This window comes from Panthera uncia (genome assembly GCF_023721935.1).
Source record: "Panthera uncia isolate 11264 chromosome B2 unlocalized genomic scaffold, Puncia_PCG_1.0 HiC_scaffold_25, whole genome shotgun sequence".
Classification (NCBI taxonomy): domain Eukaryota; kingdom Metazoa; phylum Chordata; class Mammalia; order Carnivora; family Felidae; genus Panthera; species Panthera uncia.
Window position 1 is genome coordinate 8002244 of NW_026057581.1, and position 20821 is coordinate 8023064.

Here is a 20821-nt window from a genome sequence, read left to right on the forward strand (position 1 = left end):
GGGAAGCAGTTAAATGGGAGAGGGGAGTTAGAAGGCCAAAAAAAAAAAAACAAAACAAAACAAAAACCACCAACACGTGGGAGGCAGGAAGAGAAGAAAAAACAATTACGAGAGAACAAACTCAAGATCCACGTAGGGTAATGAAGAATATATTGAATTCATTCTGGAGAGAAAAGGAAAGCTGTTCTTAATTAATACTATAAATTGTAGCCCTGAATACACAAGAGCTTAGTTTCTGGCATATAATTCAAATAAAATAAATAAAACAGTATCTCGTGTCCTTCAGGCACTTAGTTATAAATATACAGGAAAAAAAAAAAGGCATGCAGTATGTTCTATTACTGACTCCATATGTTGTCGACAATGAAGAAAGGAGTTAGTGAACAAACAATTCATAAATAACATTAACGAGTCACTCTGCTGCAGAACTTTTAAAAGAAATCCGTCAAAATATTTTATTCAGCTATTACGAACTACTCCAAATTTATAACTAAACACACACGGAAGAAACAAACTTACACAAAGTCACCTAAAGCAATCAAAGTGCTCTTCGTTTAGAGCGGTGCTGTCCAACAGACCTCTCTACACCGACGGAAGCGTTTCTATGTTGTGCCACCCAACGTGGCAGCCAACGGCCCCCTGTAGTCACTGCGTACTTGAAGTGTGGCTACTGTGACCGACCAGCTTTCAACGTGAATTGACTCCAACGGTCAGATGCAGCTATTGGCAGGTCACACCAGAAAGCGCAGGTTTAGAGTGTGGCTCGGCCAGCCACCCAACCTGCGGCAATTCGCGACACACCTCAGATCCAGTTCTGCCAACCAGGCTTAAAAAAAGTCCCGTCAGGGAGCAGGCTGATACCGTCTGGAGGTCAGCGGCTCTTGCCCTAGCAGCTTTTGCCCGAACAACGAGCCACAAGGTACGTTAATGACTAGTAACGGCACAGTGACAGCTAACATTTCTTGAGCAATTACCACGTCCCAGGCTCTGCGCTAACACGTCACATGCTCTAGCACATTTAATCCTCAGACATTCCTAGGCAGGAGGTACTACTGTTATTTCGGAGGCTAAAGGAGCCAAGGCACAAGGGTACCCGGCAAAAGCCTGGCCAGGTGTTTTTGGCAGATCTCATCCGGGAGTGGCACACGGGACGTGGGTGGTACGTTTCATGACTGTTCCTTTTCCTATACACGTGGAGGCCATCACTAAAGGATCACAGAATGCCACCTGACTGAACTTGGACTTTCAAGAGACCCCGGTAACAACTATTCCCCCAACCTCTGCCCACAAATCACCACTGGCATGCATGCACTCACTTCACAAGTATCTATTAAGCACCAGCTAAACACAAAGCACTGTCTAGCAACTGGGGACACGATGGTGGAAAATACAAAGTCCCTGCTTCGTGGGCCTTACATTCTAATGGGGAGGGGGAGGGGGGCAAAACACGTTCAACAACTGAAAATGTTCATTTCTTGTCATGACAGATACCACGAAGAAAATAAAATATGGAAGTGGCAGGAGGTAGAAAGGGCAATTCTGCCACGGTGGTCCAGTAAACATCTCAACAGGCAGCACTAATCCTGGGACCTGAACCATATGACAGGAGCATCAACGTGAACCTCCAGGGCAGAGACAGAAATGGCGGTGAGTGAGGGGCAGAGCGACAGGGGAGGCGGTCAGATAGTTGGGTGGGGGAGGCCCGGTGAAACGCTGTACCAAATGCTATGCTGTCCAGATCCCACTCTGCTTGCACAAGGACGGCACTGTGGGGTCAAGAGAACCCCTTCAACAGCAGCACTGAGGCTAATTCTATTGAAAATGTACCCATATTTCTCTATTACTTGGTGTGAGTGCTTTTATACTTGCACGGATCTGGCTGGGGCTTTACTATTTCTAGACTTCATCCCGAGGCACCTCAAATCCTTTCAGAAAAAAGGTGAATACATTATAGGTACATATTCACACAGATCCAAAGGAATTCTCTCATTGTCTCCTTTAATTGATTGTATGTAAATAAACTAGGACAACCTGTCCTGTCATTACCATTCTAATTAAAAATACCAATACCAGACCAAAACTTCAAAATCACCTATACACCCTATCAACCTTTAAAAAAAAAGAAAAAGGAAAAGGAAAAGGAAAAGGAAAAGGAAAAGAAAGAACAAGGAAAAGGAAAAGGAAAAGAAAAAGAAAAAGAAAAAGAAAAAGAAAAAAAAAGAACAAGAAAAAGAAAAAGAAAAAGAAAAAAAGAAAAAAAGAAAAAGAAAAAAAGCCTTTCTTTCTCTGTTAAGAACTATACTATAAAAAACTTCTCACTTTTACCATAAGGGGAGTCTGATTCAATAATCAGCATCTGATAGGTTAAAGGCCAATATGGACTTCTCTCTTGAAAAAAAAAAAACAAAAACAAAAACAAAAACAAAAGGCATTTTTCTCCCAAAAGTTTTCTCCAAGTTGTGAAGGGAAAGTCCCTACCTCTATCCATGGTTTTGCAAGACAGCTCAATGTCCAAACCTCTGAAATGTGGGGAAGTCCATAGTAGTCACTAAACTAACCCTACTAGAAAGATCACTGAATTCACAAGCCTATGAACAAATTTGCTAATGAGATACAGCAAAGAATGCTGGATACTACGTGTGGTTTAACTTTTTCAACAAAACCTTCTCATTTTCCGGCACAGTTTCATCTTCTTTCATCTCTTCATTGAGAAAAATTTCTCCCCGATGGCAGAAATAGTCCTTTCATCAGAAGTTGATATGGCAGCACATTCCACACATCACTAAAAGCGTATTTTCCACCTGAATGGTACCAGTGAGTGACTAACACTCAGTAAGACATAAAAACTACTAACAGACAGATAAGGCCAGGCTAGATGGATGCCAAGCAAAATTAGTATCAGTACCAGAAACTTCTTCCTCTTAAATCCAATGAAAATACCCCTAAAGCTTTCTTTGGTGGAAAAAAACAACTCTTTCTGCAATTATGACAAAACCCAACATGCTAAAAACACAACTGTATAGAGACACGTTATTTTGGACAATAGTACGAAGTAAAAAATTACTTTTAAAGTGACACTAAAGTTAAAAAGAGGGCAATAATAGAACCAAAACACAAGTACACATCAGAGATGTAAAACAGCAGGTAATAAATAATGGTATATGTGTCATCGGCAGGATACTGGCCTCTTGAGATGTCTACCTCCTAAGCCCCAGAACCTATGAACGTTACCTTCCCTGGAAAAGAGACTTTGCAGATGTGATGAGATTAAGGATCTTGACAGGGTGAGACTAACATGCATTACCTAATATGGGCCCAATCTCTTCACAGGAGTCCTTCAAAGGTGAGAGTCTTCCCCTTCTGGGATAGAGAGAAAGGCAATGATAAAAAGGTAAGGGAGAGAAGTCACTACTGGCTTGAACCACGGAAGAATGGGCCACCAGTCACAAGTCCTTGCAAAAGGCAAGGAAAAGGAGTCTCCTGCAGGGCCTCCAGAAAACAATGCAGCCGTATCAACACCCTGATTTTAGTCCAGTAAAATCCATGTCCAACTTCCAATCTCCAGGACTATAAAATAGTAAGCACACGTCGTGTTAAGCAGTTTTGTGGTCATTTGTCATGTGGCATACAAAACTAATGCACTAATTAAGAGGCCAATAAGAGAGCATAAAACGGGACGAGAAACATTTAAAGATAAATGCTGCAGGAAAAAGAGAACAATACAGAAAAAAATCGAGTTAAATGCATACCTTGTATTTAACGTTCACTAGATGCTATACTAATAAGCACTGAAAGTAATGTAAAATACCCAAAAATCTAAAATAATAATAAACAAAGTCCCTGGCCCTAAGGAGGGTCCATCAGAGTAAACTGCAAATAAACTAAAAAGCTGAATAAATCCCTTTCTTACTTTAAAAGAAGGGGTTTAAAAGAGACAGAAATACATACTTTATCAGACCTATTCTGAGATCCCGGGAATATACATTTTAAGTTTCAAACCTCCTTATCCACTCATCACTACTCCCACCCAAATTTTCAAGTTTCTACTATATCAAAACTTTTAAAGGCAATGAAAAGTGATAAAAAGACAAATCTTTCCCCCATGTTAAGAGATTTCCTACTGTTCAGTTGTAGAAGTCCTTTACATATTCTAGATACAAACTGTTTAGGAGAGCGTGTATTTGCAGATATTTTCTTCCAGTCTGTGGCCTGCCTTTTCATTTCCTTAACAACATCTTCTGAGAAGCAAGAGTACTTACTTTTGATAAAATCCAATTTATCAATTTCTTTTCTTTCAGTCCTAAGAAACAGTTGTGTCCATGTCTGTGTGTGCCCGTGTGTGCCTGTGTGTGTCCGTGTGTGTGCACATGTGAGTATGCGTGTGCCTACCCAGGCATCCTAAGAAATAGTTTCCTAACTCAAGGTCACCAAAAAAGAGGGGCAGGTGGTAAAAGGTTTCAACACTTTACCAAAGATACAGCGATGGCAAATAATCACATGAAAATATGCTGAACATCATCACTCAACAGAGAGAAGCAAATTAAAACCGCAATTAGCTACCACAGCTCACCCAGTACAACTGCTAAGACTGTAAGCCGGCAATGCCAACATTTGGTCAGGATGCGAAGCAAGTCAACTGCTGCTACAGAACGAAAGGGTACAGCAGTTTTGGAAAATACTCTGGTAGTTTCTGGAAAGGCTGAGCAGATGTTTACCATATGACTAGGCAATACCATTCTGGGTATTTACCCGAGAGGGTGCAAACAGTGCCACACGCAGATCCGTGCATGAATGCTCACAGAAGCTTTATTTAATAGCCCAGAACTGTAAACAACACAAATTGCCTCCACTGGTGAGCAGATGAACTGTGCATCCATAAAGTGAAAAAATCCTACGTAACAAACACTAACGGACTAGTAATAATCACAGCAACAGGGATGAATACCGAAGGCATTACACTAAGTGAAAAAAGCAAGAAACAAAGTAACATGTAATTCCATTTCTAGGACGTTCTGAAAATGGCAAAACTGTAAGACAAATCAGAACCACGGTTGCCAAGGACCGTGGGTATGTGTGTTAGGTTGCGGGGTCGGGGGTTGACGACAAGAGGACACAGGGAACTTTCTGGTGCGATGGAAATGTTGTTTCTTAACTGTGATCGTGCTTACACAACAGAGTACGTTTGTCACACTTCATCAAAGATAAATTTCACTATATGTTAATTATGCCTCAATGAATCGGTCTGAAAGCAAGAAAAAGGGCCAGTATAAATAACATACAAGAAGATAATGAACAAAGAGCCAGTACAGGGCATAGAGAAACAACCACTCAATTACACCGCTTCGTTATAGTAAGTGCCACTTCTTCCAGGCTCTCCTACTGCTCAGTCTTTCCCCCCGGTCCTGCTGGGTCTCACTTGAGCACTTCGTGCAATGCAAGCCATTCTCTCCACCTTCACGGGGCCCTCTTTATTCCTCATCTGCATTCCTCCAAACTACCCTCTCTGAATTACACTTCCTGCTAGTCCCCTGCCTTCCAGGCACCCGTAAGCCCACATGCTCTTCTTCAGATGCGTTGTGGCTTCTGCTAAAAGCCTGTTCTCCTCTCTCCATCCAATCACTACTCTTGGCTTTGAGGCCCAAGTGTAGGACGACTCCATCCATCGTGCGTCCCCACAGGGGACTTTATCGCCTCTGCGTATTCATCATGATTATTTGCGCCTCTCTTCAGATTTCACGGGTTTCAGGGGAAAGACATTTCATTCGGCTCTGTATCTCTAGCAAAGAGTTCTTGTTCCAGGCACAGCGTATGTTGCTCGATGTTGACTCTATTAGTTAAGTGAATTAAAAAAAAAAAAAATTTAAAGAAATAATAATAATAAAGCTAATACAGACAGAGCATTTACCAAGTGCCAGGCACCGTGCTCACCACATTACACGTATTAACAGGTTTAACCCTGACAAAACTCACAGTTAGGTTCTATTATTACCTCCCGTCTACAGGGGAGGAAACTGAAGCACAGAGAGGTGAAATCACTTGTACAAAGCCACATAGCTAATAAGTAAGTGGTGCATCAGGGATATGAATCTGTGCAATCTAGCTCCTGAATCCACACTCTTAACTACTAATATGTGCTACTTTCTTAAAATATGTGAACGACCCAAGAATATACACACATACAGGAAAAACTACAAGAGGCCACAAAAGAAATGAAAACAAAGGCACAAACACGAATGGCCTTTTAAATTTACATGTCATTCTGGTATGATCCTGCCTTTTCAATAATTAAAGTTAAAAAAAAAAAAAGCAATATAACAAGATGAAATACATCTTTGAAGCAGAGACAAACCAGAAGGACACAATTTCTCACGCTTTGCCCTCGGTATCAATGCCGCTATTACCGTGACACTTTGCTCCACTCCATGAATTCATCTACCTTTTGCAATAAGATATAGGACAGAAATATTCTCAGATAGAGTCTCTTTCAAATGCTGCTGTATTTATACACGTAATTTTCAAAATTAAAGTGTCCACATTGGAAATATTCATCGTGCTGTTTGACTTTTCAGTATTAGGGCAGGCTGACTGAAAAGATGTTTAAACCACTGCAAATCAACCTGGTTAATAGTCCCTGAGATAAGTGGACACCTGTGCTGAACAACATTTTTGTTCAGCTATCCAAAGAAAAGTGTGCACCTGCCTGCGAGGCTCACAGCTGGCAAATCAGGAAGTTTTGTCATTTACAAATTTTCAACATCAAGTTATATATCCTGCTATGAACTGCATGTTTCCAAATGTGATAACCTAAAATGCACATTTTATTGAGGATTTCTAGAGATAGTATACAACTACAAAGATAAGCCTAATGAATCAACACCACGTTCAAATGCAGTCCTTGTTTATTAATTAGCACGGAAAATCAACACAAAATGTACAGTTCTGTAAACATGCTCCCTCCTAAAAATTTCAAAACCAACCCTCCTAATAAACGTCACGCCTATAAATAATAACTGCAATAATGGAGAGATAACACTGCCTGAAGAAGAACTCAAGCAAATATTGTTTCATGTACCTATTCTTAACACAACTTCTAACTAACGGACACAAAGTATATTTCTCAAAGTACGCCTGAGCCTTACCAAGAGGTTCCCGACTAATCAATCTCCCTATGGTCTTAGGAACCCATCCCACCACATTCTCTTGGGGAAGAGACATTCTAGGCTCACACCAGTTATCCAAGAACTGAAACGTAGGCTCCAAGAGGGAAGTGATCTTTGATAATCGTACATGTGGCGGCATACCTGTTCCAGGTGCTGCCACATAATAGGCTCTCAGTAAGTACCTGCTGGAGAAAAATGATGGGGCGGCCCCTGCGATTTGAAAATCCTGGAATCCTGAAGTCTGCTCTTTTTTTTTTTTTTTTTTTTTTTTTTTTTACCAGATTTTAACAGAGCACAGTCTACTTTCTGCTTGACTAATCTAAAAGAAACTTTCCTGACAATACATGAGCTGAAGAGAAGGAAAGGAGCATTCAGTAGGTATCACAAGAGGGGCACTGCATGAAAACTCATTCCAAGGTGGATGGGCTAACCATAACTATTCCCCCCCAGGGGACAGAAAATTTTTCACTGTCAGGTAAAATGTTATTAAAAAGATCCTGATTCCATACTGGTTACCTGTAAATACATATATTCTAGATATAAAATATACATTTCATTTAATCATGCTATGAAACAAGTTTTGGTTACAAAAAAAAAAAAGACTTTTTTATCTAAGACATGTATGTTTTCAAATCTATTCTCTCTCCTCTCCCAATGTAAAAAAATTAGACATTTTTGTGCTCCAGAATGAGATCAGTTTAGAGGTTACTTCCACTGAAATCCATTCTTATGGACCCAGAGGTTGGTAGGTTTTGATATCTTCTGTTATCTTCTCTTCATTCACCACCACACAAATAATATTAACTACAACTAGATCGCTTCAGGAGACAGTAGGAGAGATGACAATAAAACACTCAGGGGTCAAACAACTGATAACTAAGTGCCCTCACTACATTGCTATCTCTGAGAATGAAAACAAATTAAATGCGCCATCTCTAAAGGGTGATACGGATGGAAATTCACACGTTACAACAGTAGTAATATCCTTTTTAAATATTACGTATCTTCCTAACTGCTTACTCCATGAGTACTTGCAAACACGAGGATAACGTGCCCTTTTAATTCAGGTGTACAGTAAGTAGCTTGCTACCCACTGATCCCCACCTAAAGGCAGCTTTTTATTTCAATCACTTGGTCGAAAGAATCAACACGTCTTCCCTGTATTGCGTGGTGACACAGACAAATCCTAGCAGACGGCAAAGACACCTACTGCAGTTACAAGGCTTCTTTCTTCCCCTTCTATTAAAGCCCTTCCATCACAGATATTCTGTGAGGGGAATTTTGTTAAGGAATATCAGTTTTTGTTCGGTCTGTAAATCAACTGAGCAATACAATCCCAAACACCCTCAAAAACTAGTTTCCTATTGACTCAATGAACTTAAACATCTTCATGTTTTTTTATACTTAGAATTTTTTTCTTAGTATAAATCAATTAATTCATTTCTTTATTTCAGTGAAACTCACTCTATCTCAGAAGGATTCCATTTTTGTAGCAATTCTAACAATTATCTTCAGAAACAGGTCTTTTCAAACACCAGTTATAGATGATTTTGGTTTCCTACTCCAGATTTTTTAAAGTTTAGGTTCTATGGACAAGGTTTGTTTTTTTTTTTAATTTTATTTTAATTTTGTTTTCAATATATGACATTTAGTGTCAAATTGGTTTCCATACAACACCCAGTGCTCATCCCAAAAGGTGCCCTCCTCAATACCCATCACCCACCCTCCTCTCCCTCCCTCCCACCATCAACCCTCAGTTTATGGACAAGGTTTTTATATACAGTCAGTTATGATACATGTTATATACATGCTGCCATTTAACAACTGCTCTAAAAATGATGTTTACAAAGAGTAATCGAATCTCATAGTTTCATTGGAACAGTAACTACTGAAGACACAATTAACTTACAACTCAAACAGTGTCACTAATAGTGTGAATCCACTTTCGGAAACTTCTCACAATATACTGACTTGCAATTAAAATAAAAAGCCCTCTGTGGACATCGATATATGATGTATGCTTCTTAAAAATTAGAAAACCCTTATATCCAACAAGACTAGTTAAGTAAATGATGGCATATCCTTCAATAGAGTGCTAATGCAAGATTTAAAGTGGTTTAGTACATGTAATACCGAAGAGAGCACAAGATTTAAAATGGTTTAAAAGCTCATGGAGACATAAGGATAAAAATGGTTTGGAGATTACAGTAAGTCAAATGTGCACGAGTCTAAAGGTGGGGTGCCTGGCTGGCTCAGTCGGTAGAGCATGCAATTTTTGATCTCGGGGTCATGAGTTCAAGTCCCACGTTGGGCATAGAGCTTACATTAAAAAGAAACAGACGAGGGACACAATGAGGGGAAAAAAGTGAAGGGGATAAGCAAAGTTATACTTACTGTGTTTCAGGGATGGAATTATGAATATTCCTTGTATTCCCTTTTTAAAACGTGTGACCTTATTTCTCCATTCTCATAAAGGAGCAAAATAAATAAGTCTTAAGAACTTCTGTGGTAATTAAACGCGATTAGGAAACAGAACGCAAAAGATACTGGACTAAATGGGGAGGAGGGAGACATTAGTCGCCAAAGCCATGAGACAATATCACCCCTGAGATAATCTTCCCCATTGCTGGCACCGGGCATCCTCCCTTAGAATCCCCCCTACCTCCTACCATATTCTGAGCCCATCACTGCACACAGCGGAGTTCAGGAAAATGGTACCAAACTGTACACAGAGAAGAGGCTTTGTCATACTAAAGAAATTATGCTATTCCGATAACTGAATTCTTTGAGGTGAAATCTAAGAGGAATCCTATGTTTTTGCCACGTTCCATCTCTGAATCCGAATTCTAACGAGTTTCCTATTTCCCTAACACAGCAGGACTATGTTTATGGAGAAAGTTAGTCTGACCTGAAAACATAACTTGGGAGTCCATATTCATTTCATCCCTTAAACCAGGAGAAATCATAAAGTAAACAGACAAATGGTGAAAACAAACTAAACTTCTCAAACATTCAGGTTCTGTTTAACACGAGAATGTTTGCTCACAGATTATTAAATTTGCTAGTGGGGCAAGGACTCGACAGCAGAAAACAAGTTCATTACACTGAGAACACACTATAACAAGTTGTCGATAACGGGGCGCCTGGCTGGCTCAGCTGGCGGAGCGTGCGGCTCTTAATCTCGGGGTTATAAGCTCGAGCCCCACATTGGTATGGAGATTACTTAAAAAAATAAAATCTTAAAAGAAAACAAAACTTGTCAGCAGTATATAAAATAAATAAAAATCCAATAAACCTCATTCCAGGTGCCAATTATTCATGTGATTTTTTTATGCGCATACTGAATTTTTATATTTCTTTAAAAAATCAACAAAGCCTACTTTAAAAGAAGATTGCTGAGCAGGTTGAGTACAGCCCTTGGAGGGTGGTGAGGAGGACGAAGCACCACCATGTGGTCACAAATACCGACTGAAGGCCAGCTACCTTTGGGCCTTTTGTGAACAGTGATGGCCACAAAGAATGAGAGAGGGAACAGACAGGAAGTGTCCTGACTTCACAATGCTAAGTGCCCCACAGGGAAGAAGGCATGCCAATGACCAAAATACAGTAGGAAGATTCTTTCCTTCAGCTGGTCACCAAGCACTTATTGAGTGCCTACTGTATGTCAGGCATCATGGGAAAGGCTGGAGTAACATGGTTAGAGTTTTAAAAAAGACTGAAAAGCTGTCCTGTAATGTTAATGATTTAAGTAGAAAGGTGGCCTTAATCAAAAAATTCTCAGAGTCAAGGTAAAATCACAACTCTGTGGAATGCTGCGATGAGAGAGCAGATGACAGGTAACCGCACAGTGAGCTGCAACCCAGGAACTGAGGCACAGGATTGCGGAAGGCCGCGCAGGGGTCAGAGGAGGCTGAACGGAACGAATCATGTTGCAGTCATGATGTGAGAGGGACCAGAAGTGGGGCGTTCCAGAAAAAGGCATCCGTGTGCTGGAGGGATGACACATGGGTCCGTGGGATGGGAAAAGTACAATGATACGTACACCATGGCAAAACGCAGCACGGGACAGGCAGACAAAGGCCAGGGGTTAGTAATGGACCTAAATCCCATCCTATGGCTTCGTAATGTTTGGTGTTTTCAACAAGAAAATCTGGAACATTCTTTTGTGCTAAGGTGAAAAAGTTACACAGACATGACAAAATTTCAGCGGCAACAGGGGAAGAGTGTTGACAGATAGTCAGATGCATAACAGAGCTTGTCAATAACACAGAAAGAGCAAATCAAATGTGGGCCTATCACGTGTTTCAACAACCTAGGATTTTCTGTCCTCCCCGTCAGGTACAAGCTTACCCCGATGATACTCAGTCCTTTAAGGTAGTCCTGCCGAGGCTGGGCTTGAGGAACACATCCAGCTAGCACAATTTTCTTGTTCTCCTCTTGAGCTTTTCTAGAAAGATGAAGAGAAAAACAGTGTCGTTCTTTTGCTCACAAGTATACCCTTGGAAACTGATGTAAGTGCATATAAGTTCTCCAAATCATAAGAAGCCATTCTACCAAGAAGCTGGATTTTCTTACAACCGCTGCAAGAAAACACTGTAAGACTTCTGAACTGTGCATCCATTAATCACACCATTAAAGGACACAACAGCACTCCAACCTGATAATGTCTTTCATTACCGTCCCAATACAAAACCAAAAAATGTACTTCCACAGAATTCTCAAGGATATAAAGCACTCTTACAAACCACACTTTCTAGGGGCCCCTGGGCGGCGTGGTCAGTTGAGCTTCTGACTCTTAATCTCGGTTCAGGTCATGATCTCACGGTCCGTGAGTCTGAACCTCACATTGGGCTCTGGCTGCTTAGGATTCTGTCTCTTCTCTCTGCCCCTCCCCCGTTTGTTCTCCCTCCCTCCCTCTCTCTAAAAATTAACAAACTTAAAAAAACACACTTTCTAGATAGACAAGTTAGCCATTCAAATAAGTTATTTTAATTACTAATGAAAATGTACCTAAAACTCATTCTATAACTTCTCAGTCTTTTGATCAGTATAAAAATAAAATATACTTTTAAAAAAATCAAACAAAAGTTAAAGAAATAGAAGGTATAATACCCTTTCTATCCTGGGAATTCATATATCTCCCAGTTTTGTTCCCTGGAGACTTATGCATAAGCTTAAGTGCTTATGCTAACTTATGCTAACAACATATGTACATATACATGTGGATGGACAGATAGACATCTTTGAATATTTGAGAAAGTGTTCCACGATTATGGAAACATAAATGTGAAATCTATGCTAATTATTTCCCTAGAATAAATTCCAGAGAGTAGAAATGCTGATTCAAAGGTATACATTTCCAGTTATGAAGCATTTCTTTACTTAGAAGAAGGTTGGGATATATTTTATGCATCTGTGTTACTCATTTATCTCACATGTGTGTATACAGCAAACACTGACTATGTGCTAGAAAACAGTGGAAAACAGTGGTGAACCCAGCAAAGCGGGTATCTTTTCCTAGAAACTATGCATGTCCTTTGCCCAATTAAAATTACATTTTCAAGTCTTTAATTCTTTTTCAAGTGTGTGGGTTTTGGAATATAGTGATGCTTTGTTCCTTTTTTTTTTTTTTTTTTTTTTTTTTTCCTTTTTGCCACATGCTTGGGTACTACGCTTTATACACCAAACTGTCTTCCTGGCCGCCCCCTGGCAATCTCTGTTTCTAAAAACCATTTGAGGAAGTTAAGGGTATCAGCAGCCCAGTTTCGGGAACATACCACTGTGAAGTGAAAAGTCTCTACACCTGGCACATTGTTTTGTTTTTCTCAACTTTTTCCAGAGAACAAACTCAGAACAGGAGGCCCCCCAAAAAACCCTGGGATTAACAGAACCAGCTATCTGGAATTGACAGCCACATCAAAACCTTCCGGGAGGAATGCAGGGAATGACTGAATGAACGGATAAGCAGAGTGTAAAAGACTATTCTAACATCATCTGTAAGAGTTTCACTTCAATAACTTATTAGAGTGCTTTGGTATAATTCTTCCTCTTGGAATCCTGGGGGTGGGGCTGGGGGGAACGTGTTAACAGAATCAAAAAAATCTGAGTTTGGTAGATTGCTTACCACATCCATGAGAATTCCTGCCTGGGTCTGCCTGCTGCTTCTACTTGTGTTTATCAGCACCATACACATCACCGCAAACAGTTTTCTTGCGGTAAATGTGAAATACCTTATCAGACGAAAAAAATCTTTCCATTTACATTAACAATCTACATGAGGAAGTGACATCTGGTTTCCTCAAGAATTCCCTCTAACACCCAGAATCACTGCAAACATCCAAGGGAGTCTGTGAGGTCACCAATAATTACATTCAAATTAGAAGGCCTGCCTCCTATAATGTGACTCAATTACTTAATTATTAAGCACGCCTAAGACATGACGTTGAGAGTTTAAGGGAACACATGCACTTTGCACTCAACAAGCTTCTGGTTTATAACGGATGAGACGTAAAAGGACATCAACAACACAGCATCAAATAAAATGCCACTAGTGAAGAAAGAGGCACAGGCTATACATATATGTATCAGGGAGGGAAAAGGAATATGCAGACAGAAACATACAGTAAACACTTCCAAACAAACTTGAGGGGGTTTTTAGGGCAGACGGTAGGAGGAGAAGGTGGAAAATGGAGACAGAGCCCAAGGCGGTTGTTCCCGCATGGACGAAGACAAGACCGTCAGAGGAAAGTGTTACACTACAGAATTCCTGTATGAGGGAGACTGGCAAAGCTTATATTATGGAAGGAACCTTAAGAGAGAGGCTGGGGAGTTTCTATTGAAGTTAGTGGGAATGGGGAAGTGTTCTGGTGGCAGAGCAGACAAAGAGTGGCACCAAATCTTAGGAACATCACGCTGATGGCAAGACATAAAATGAAACATAAGGGGAGAAGGAGCCAAGAGGTGGGGAAATTTAATACTCTAGGCTAAAGGATGTGAGGACCTGAATGCAGGTGAAAGATCTGAAAAAAGAAAGATCAAAGGAAAGGAGATGGGTTTTCCTCTTAAATATATTGGGAAAACCCAAGGAGGAATCCAAAGTGATGCCAAGGTTTTGAGTCTAAGAGGGATCAGCAAACATCTTATATAAAGAGCTAGAGAGTAAATACCCTAGACTTTTCTACTCACAGGTCTCTGTTGGAAGAGTCTCAACTCTGCCACCTTAATCTAAAAGCAATCATATATAACATTACGTGTGTGTGTGTGTGTGTGTGTGTGTGTGTGTGTGTCTGTTCCAATAAAGCTTCATTTATAAAAATAGGAAGCAGGTCAGATTTGGCCCAAAGAAGCAGCTGGCTGAGTACTGGAACAGAACGCAACAAATTCACACAGGACACACTTAATCTGAGGTTCCACGAATGCCTATCAGGTTTCCAGACGTTCAAGTCAGCCAGCTGGGAATGAAGCTAATGTGACAGTTGGTAACCCTGGATAGAATAGTCCCGAAAGGTGTGGAGACAATCTGGTTGAGTACAAAACTTTAAGGCTCTTTAGAGCTATAGAAACATTTCCACAGGATAAAAATACTAGTGTGGAAAACAAAAAGGAGGTAACATCACCACCAACACCTATACTTTAACAATAATCATCAGGATCAGCACTTACACGGCATTCCCACGGCACTTCATCAGGTTAACCATTATGCAGTTAGCTCCGTAACATTTGAAAACCGTACAGCCAATATGTACAACAATCCAGGGAAAATGTTCCAGTGACATTATAAACACTAAACCAGGTCATAAAACAGTCCAAGGCTGATTTTCACGGAGTAAGCACAACACCAGAAAATTAAGAGGAAAAGTTCAAAACAGAGATGCTTGAACAAGTGATTTATTTAGAATATTATTTCATGCTTTTATTGAATTTGGACTTAAAATGCTAGGGTAGACCAGAATTAGAATCAAAGCAAAAATCACAGCCCCGTTATGGAATGTTAATGCCTCATTTTATATGTGACCAAATAAAGCAGCAAAGGCTTGAACACAATTTCTCTGAGTCCTCTTGTTCTAAACATTCCCTTCTTACATCCTGTTCTTTTTGTTTAGTGAGCTTTGTTCCGGTTAATAAAAGCCCATAAAACAATTTCTTTAGAAAGTACTCAGCACAGACACATTTCTAAAACCTTTTATCCTTCAAAATATGAACTTTGGTAACAATAATACCTTAAGAAAGTTTAAGGTAGCATGAATTTCCATGTTTTCATTTTAGATAGCCTTGAAATGTTAATTAAAATAAAAATTACATGTAAAACTAATTCACTATAATCATCCTTATTTTCCTGAAACACACTTCTAAAATTAGAGACATATCCTTGACTACAGCACTAGAGTGATGCAGAAAACATAAAGAACCTTTCCCTCTTTTCTGTCAACTACTAAATACACAAGAGATAATTTGTTCAGAACCTTAAAATTCACAGAAATCGTAAAAAATAAAGATCACATAATATCATTTGCTTTATTTCGCAAATGAGAAAACTGAGAGTCAAGAAGATGCAGTAACTGAAGCCCAATGTTCACACGTTGAGTTGGTGCTGGAGCTCAGATGGGCACCCAAGATCCCCTGTTCCTTGCACACCAGATCTCAGAATAGAAATCCAACTTGGGTTTCGATCGTGTAATAAAAATTAGACCAAACATTTCTTGATTAAAACCACACAGAAATTTATGGGGATTATAATGTACCGAATGTCCTCCAAGTAGAAACAGTATTCGACAGTTCCTGTTTTTCTGTTTTTTGTGAACGATCTCATGGCAGAGTAATACACTCAAGAAATAAAATCAAGAAAAACACAGTTCTGCACAAGAAGCAGGCAGGGAGGAAATGCTGCTTCTCTCTCCGTGTTCTTTTTTCCTATTACGCCCATCTCCCCTTCGATGTGATGCTTAATCGATATAATACTCCTCCTAATAATGACTCGGTCTTCAACCCAAGTTCTCTTTCATGAAAAAGTATTTCTTAGATATATATCTGATCTTTTACATTTCTTTTTTTTTCACTTTTTTTAAATGTTTATTTATTTTTGACAGAAGAGAGAGGGAGGGATGGAAACACAGAATCTGCAGCACAGAGCCCGACATGGGGCTCAAACCCGTGAGATCATGACCTGAGCCAAATCGGATGCTTAACCGACTGAGCTACCCAGGTGCCCCATGATCTTTCACCTTTCTAAATGCACATGGATATACTCATAAAAACTTCCACACAACAGCACTACAAAGAGAGTCAAATCAATCTGTTTCTGTACAAAGCAAGCACAGTCTTCAGTCTCTGCATGTTGAGTATTCTCTGCAAATACTTAAGGGAACACCTATTTCAAGTATTTATAGTTAGACATGTAGCCATGTGAAACATAAAAATATCTCAGCAAATAAGGATCTGTGTGCATGATATACTTCAACAACCATGATGCCTCTTGTAAATTTTGGAACAAGCAGTCGAGGAAGGAGGAGAGGGGTGCTTTGTTCTGGCACACGCTTTACAAAGATCACTCTGAGTGCTCTGCTGAGAGTAAACCATGAGGGGACAGAGGTGGAAGGAGACCGGGCAGACATGTTCTTGGAGGTAGCAGCGGAGGTTGTGAAAAGTGGGTGGAACCTGGGCACTCTTCCGGGTACAGGTAGCGGATTTTGCTGACGGACTGAATGCAAGAGAACAAGATGTATTAGGAATAATTCTACAATTTTTGGAAAAACAACTGGGAGAATGGACTTGCTGTTGACTGACTTACTGTTATCCTGCCCAAGAGTCCTGATGCTGAAGTTCTGAATGAGAGAAAAAAACCTGTAGCTTTTAGTGCTTTGGATACAACTTTTAACCCACTAGCTTTAGAAACCAGATAGTAGGGATGCTTAATTGTCTTACAGAATTGGGGCTTCAGTTTTCGAGCAATGGAAATGTATGTCATGTCAAGCTGGCTTTCCAGGTGACGTAACTAGGTTTAGTTAAAATAACATTGAGTCTCGCGATCATGAGACGAAACCCCAGTTACTCTGGACTTGAATGTCTGCAGGTATCTATCCCCAGTTACATATTTGAATACACATTTGGATGGTTATTTTCAAGATTGATAAACCCCATCAAGTCTGCCTTTTTAATCACCGAACACTTGTCTTTGCCCGTTAATTAGCTCCCACTTATTCACCCAAATTTGCCTTCTTTCACCTCCTGAAGCCTCATCCCCTACACTGGCCTACATCCCAAACCATGTATGGTCAAAAAAATAGGTAACCACTCCAAAGGAAATGTTTCTAAAATATTTGTATGGCACGTCTGCATTTCCTATTGTGCAAAATATGGTCACTCCAACTGTGCCCGCAGTTGACTGCCTTCAGCACTGCAGACAGAGAATTTCACATCTGTAAGAGACACCCCAAACTTTCTAGCCCTGTGATTTCATTTTATAAAAGAGAAAACAGAGGCTCAGAAAGATGAAATAGCTTGCCCAAGGTAAAGACAGAACTGACAGTCATCCATCACTGCCCTTTGCTTCAACATAATGATGTCGGTAGCCAAGGGTTACCAAGATCTTAAGGCCGTGTGGCCCAGTGATAAATAATCTCGGGAAGCCACACAGATGGATTCTTCTCTTCCTTTGGTGTTGGCTCTTACCTCTCAACATGTCATTTCTAGCTTGTCTACTCAATTCACCCACCGCCACTTCTAACTGTTACACAATGGATCTATGAAACCTCTGGAATAAATGATGACCATCAACAGCCTCACTTGATATATATATGATGTTCACAAATTCGTTAATGAAATGTGTGTGCAGTATATGCTTAGAGGCTCGTCGGATATCAAGTGGCCACCAAAACTTTTAATCGAAGAACTCACCAGCATAAAAAAGAGGGTGATAACCCAGATACATAAATATATACAGTCGTATATAAATCATACACATGTAGTACTATACTAACATGTTGTATATGTTATAAAAACATACCTTAATACTAGGATTTTTGATGAATTACTTCAAAAGAATATTAGTGTTCTGAGTTCAAACAGGAAGAAGTTAATGCAGGCTCAAATAAAGGTTAAGTAAGCCTCCTAAAATCTGGTACAATGCTACAAGTCACCCAGAACTTTCTTTAGTCATTGAAGAGGGCCAGAATATGCCACCGCAAAATGCAGCACTTTGACAAGAAGATTATTTTGAGCAAAAAGCAATTAAGAAACAGCAGGCTCAGGGGGCACCGGGATGGTGCAGTCAGTTAAGCATATGTCTCTTGATTTGGGCTCAGGTCATGATCTCAGGGTTCAAGCCCCACATCGGGCTCTGTGCTGACGGTGCAGAGCCTCCTTGGGATTCTGTCTCTCCTCCTCTCTGCCTCTCCCCCACTGATGCACACTCTCACTCTCTCTCTCTCTAAAAATATATAAACTTAAAAAAGAAAAAAGGAAAAAGAAATAGCAGGCTCAGGAAAAGAGCCCAACCCCCCAACAATTAGGTTAAATGAAGAACATAAATCTCCATGTGTGAAGGCATCACCCTCTCCAGTATCAGGAAGAGAACCACTCCAGAGACAACTCAAACCATCTCATATCTGCATAACCAACGCTACTAAACAACCCTCATTTCCCACGTATTTCTAATCACCTTACCATAAATTCCCTCTCCCCAAGGAACCCCAAACCCTTTCTCCTTCATCTCAGCTCCTCTCTACTCTTACCCCTTTGTTAAAATGGCATACAATCTCCAAATTGCAACCTCCTCCTTAGGTCACGTGTCCTCATGAACTACCCCTGCATACCTAAATTTGGTTTTTTCCCCCTGTTAATCCATCTTTTATCAGATTGATTCCCAAGCCCCAGTGGATGAACATAAGAAAGTACACACAAAGGTTGTTTCTTTTTTCCTCCCCTACATTACGAAGTTTAAGGTTCAATGATATTTGTACCTTGTAACTTCGAGATCCAAGAAAAAGAGGAGTGAAGCTCAGAAAATCTGACCACTATATACATGATACTTCACCACCTTTAAAACTGCATTTAAGACTTACACAGCAGTTACCATTCAAATCAATCATTTCCTTCTTGTTAAGCTAATTAAAGTAAGACACTCCTTCCTCAAAAGGACCAACACAGAAAGTAACCTAAAGTCACAGCAGATGTAGTCCTATTATGGAGAATTTATTTCATAAAATGAAAAGCAAATCTGTAGTTAGTTCACCTCCCCTAAGATCAATATCCTGACACTCTTCATAGCAAACACTTTAGACGGTAATACCCTTGGACAGAGGAAAGAAACAAAAGAAAGAAGAAAATGGAAAAAGAAAGAAAGCAATCTCAAGAGTCTATCAGTATATGAGAAGACCTTAAAAAAGTGACAGTGAAAAGAGATCAGCTGTTACATTTATTCAATTCACTGTCCAATTTGCACATCTCATTGTACTTTAATTATCACATTTACCAAGAAAAACAAAAATTAAATTACAACAGAAATCTAGGTTATATTTTGAGGAAGAATAGGAAAGTATACACTTCTGATTCCAACTAAAAATTGAACTAAAGGAATCAAAGTTCAGAAGGAAAATGCACACATGGGCTTATTTCTAGTCCATCCTGAATACAATTTGAGCTCGGGTACCATTAGATCCCAACCTGGTTTCTGGGGGAGATCCACTGGATTTTGGAATTGGCCACACAGTCTGAATGAAAAAATATCAGAAGCTTATAAAAAGTTCCTAAACAAGACTTCCAAGCCTTTCGTGCCTTTTTCAAAGTCACTTATCCAAAGAGGCATTAGTTAATGTAAAAGCTGATCCTCTGGAAGGGGTAACAGAAAAGCACTTTGTTATTTAAAATAAAAATAAGGGGCGCCTGGGTGGCTCAGTCGGTTAAGTGTACCACCCAGGGTCAGGTCATGATCTCACAGCTCATGAGTTTGAACCCCGCATGGGGCCCTGTGCTGACAAGTCAGAGCCTGGAGCCTGCTTCAGATTCTGTGTCTCCCTCTCTCTCTGTCCCTAACCCACTAGTATTCTGTCTCTGTCTCTCTCAAAAATAAATAAACGTTAAAAAAATTTTTTTCTTAATTTAAAATAATACAATAAAAAGTGGCTAACCAAGAGACACTCATGCCCAGGTAAAAGTAAGAGTTGTCTCCTTGACTAATCCATACAGTAATGGAATATGGAATCCCCATCTACAGAACAGAGGCAAGAGAAGAGAAACTTTCTTCAAACCTGCCTTAACTGGGCTTCAGCAAGCTTTAACTCCTGCATAATCAAGAGGTTTCACCGGAGGGACAAGAGGTAGAGAATATTATCAGGGCACCATAAACAACTCATTTTTAACATATTATAAGTGAACTAGCTAATTCAGAAAAATCACTGTCCTAAATTATGTACTTGTTCCTACAACAAATGATTTGTAACATTCAGCACTGACTTATAGAACTGTAATTCCTGCAACAGACATGTCTCCCCCTACGAAACTATGAGCTCCTCAAAGGCAATGCCTAGATGTGATTCACTTTACACACCTTTGAATACATTTTCAAAAAACTTCTTGGGGGGGAGGCGCCTGGCTGGCTCAGTCACTCTGGGCAGCTCAGAGCCTGCTTGGGATTCTCTCTCTGCCCCTCCCCTCTGCCCCCTCTC

The 20821-nt window shown here is 40.0% G+C and overlaps 1 protein-coding gene across 1 annotated transcript in view; it reads right to left on the reverse strand.

Moving 5' to 3' along the window:
* The window catches only part of CDKAL1 (CDK5 regulatory subunit associated protein 1 like 1), a 537841-nt gene that overhangs the window by 349410 nt on the left and 167610 nt on the right, over nucleotides 1–20821 (reverse strand). The window contains exon 6 of the mRNA XM_049654971.1: nucleotides 11511–11607. Within this exon, the coding sequence (XP_049510928.1) occupies nucleotides 11511–11607 (97 nt within the window). The remainder of the gene's footprint in view (nucleotides 1–11510; nucleotides 11608–20821) is intronic.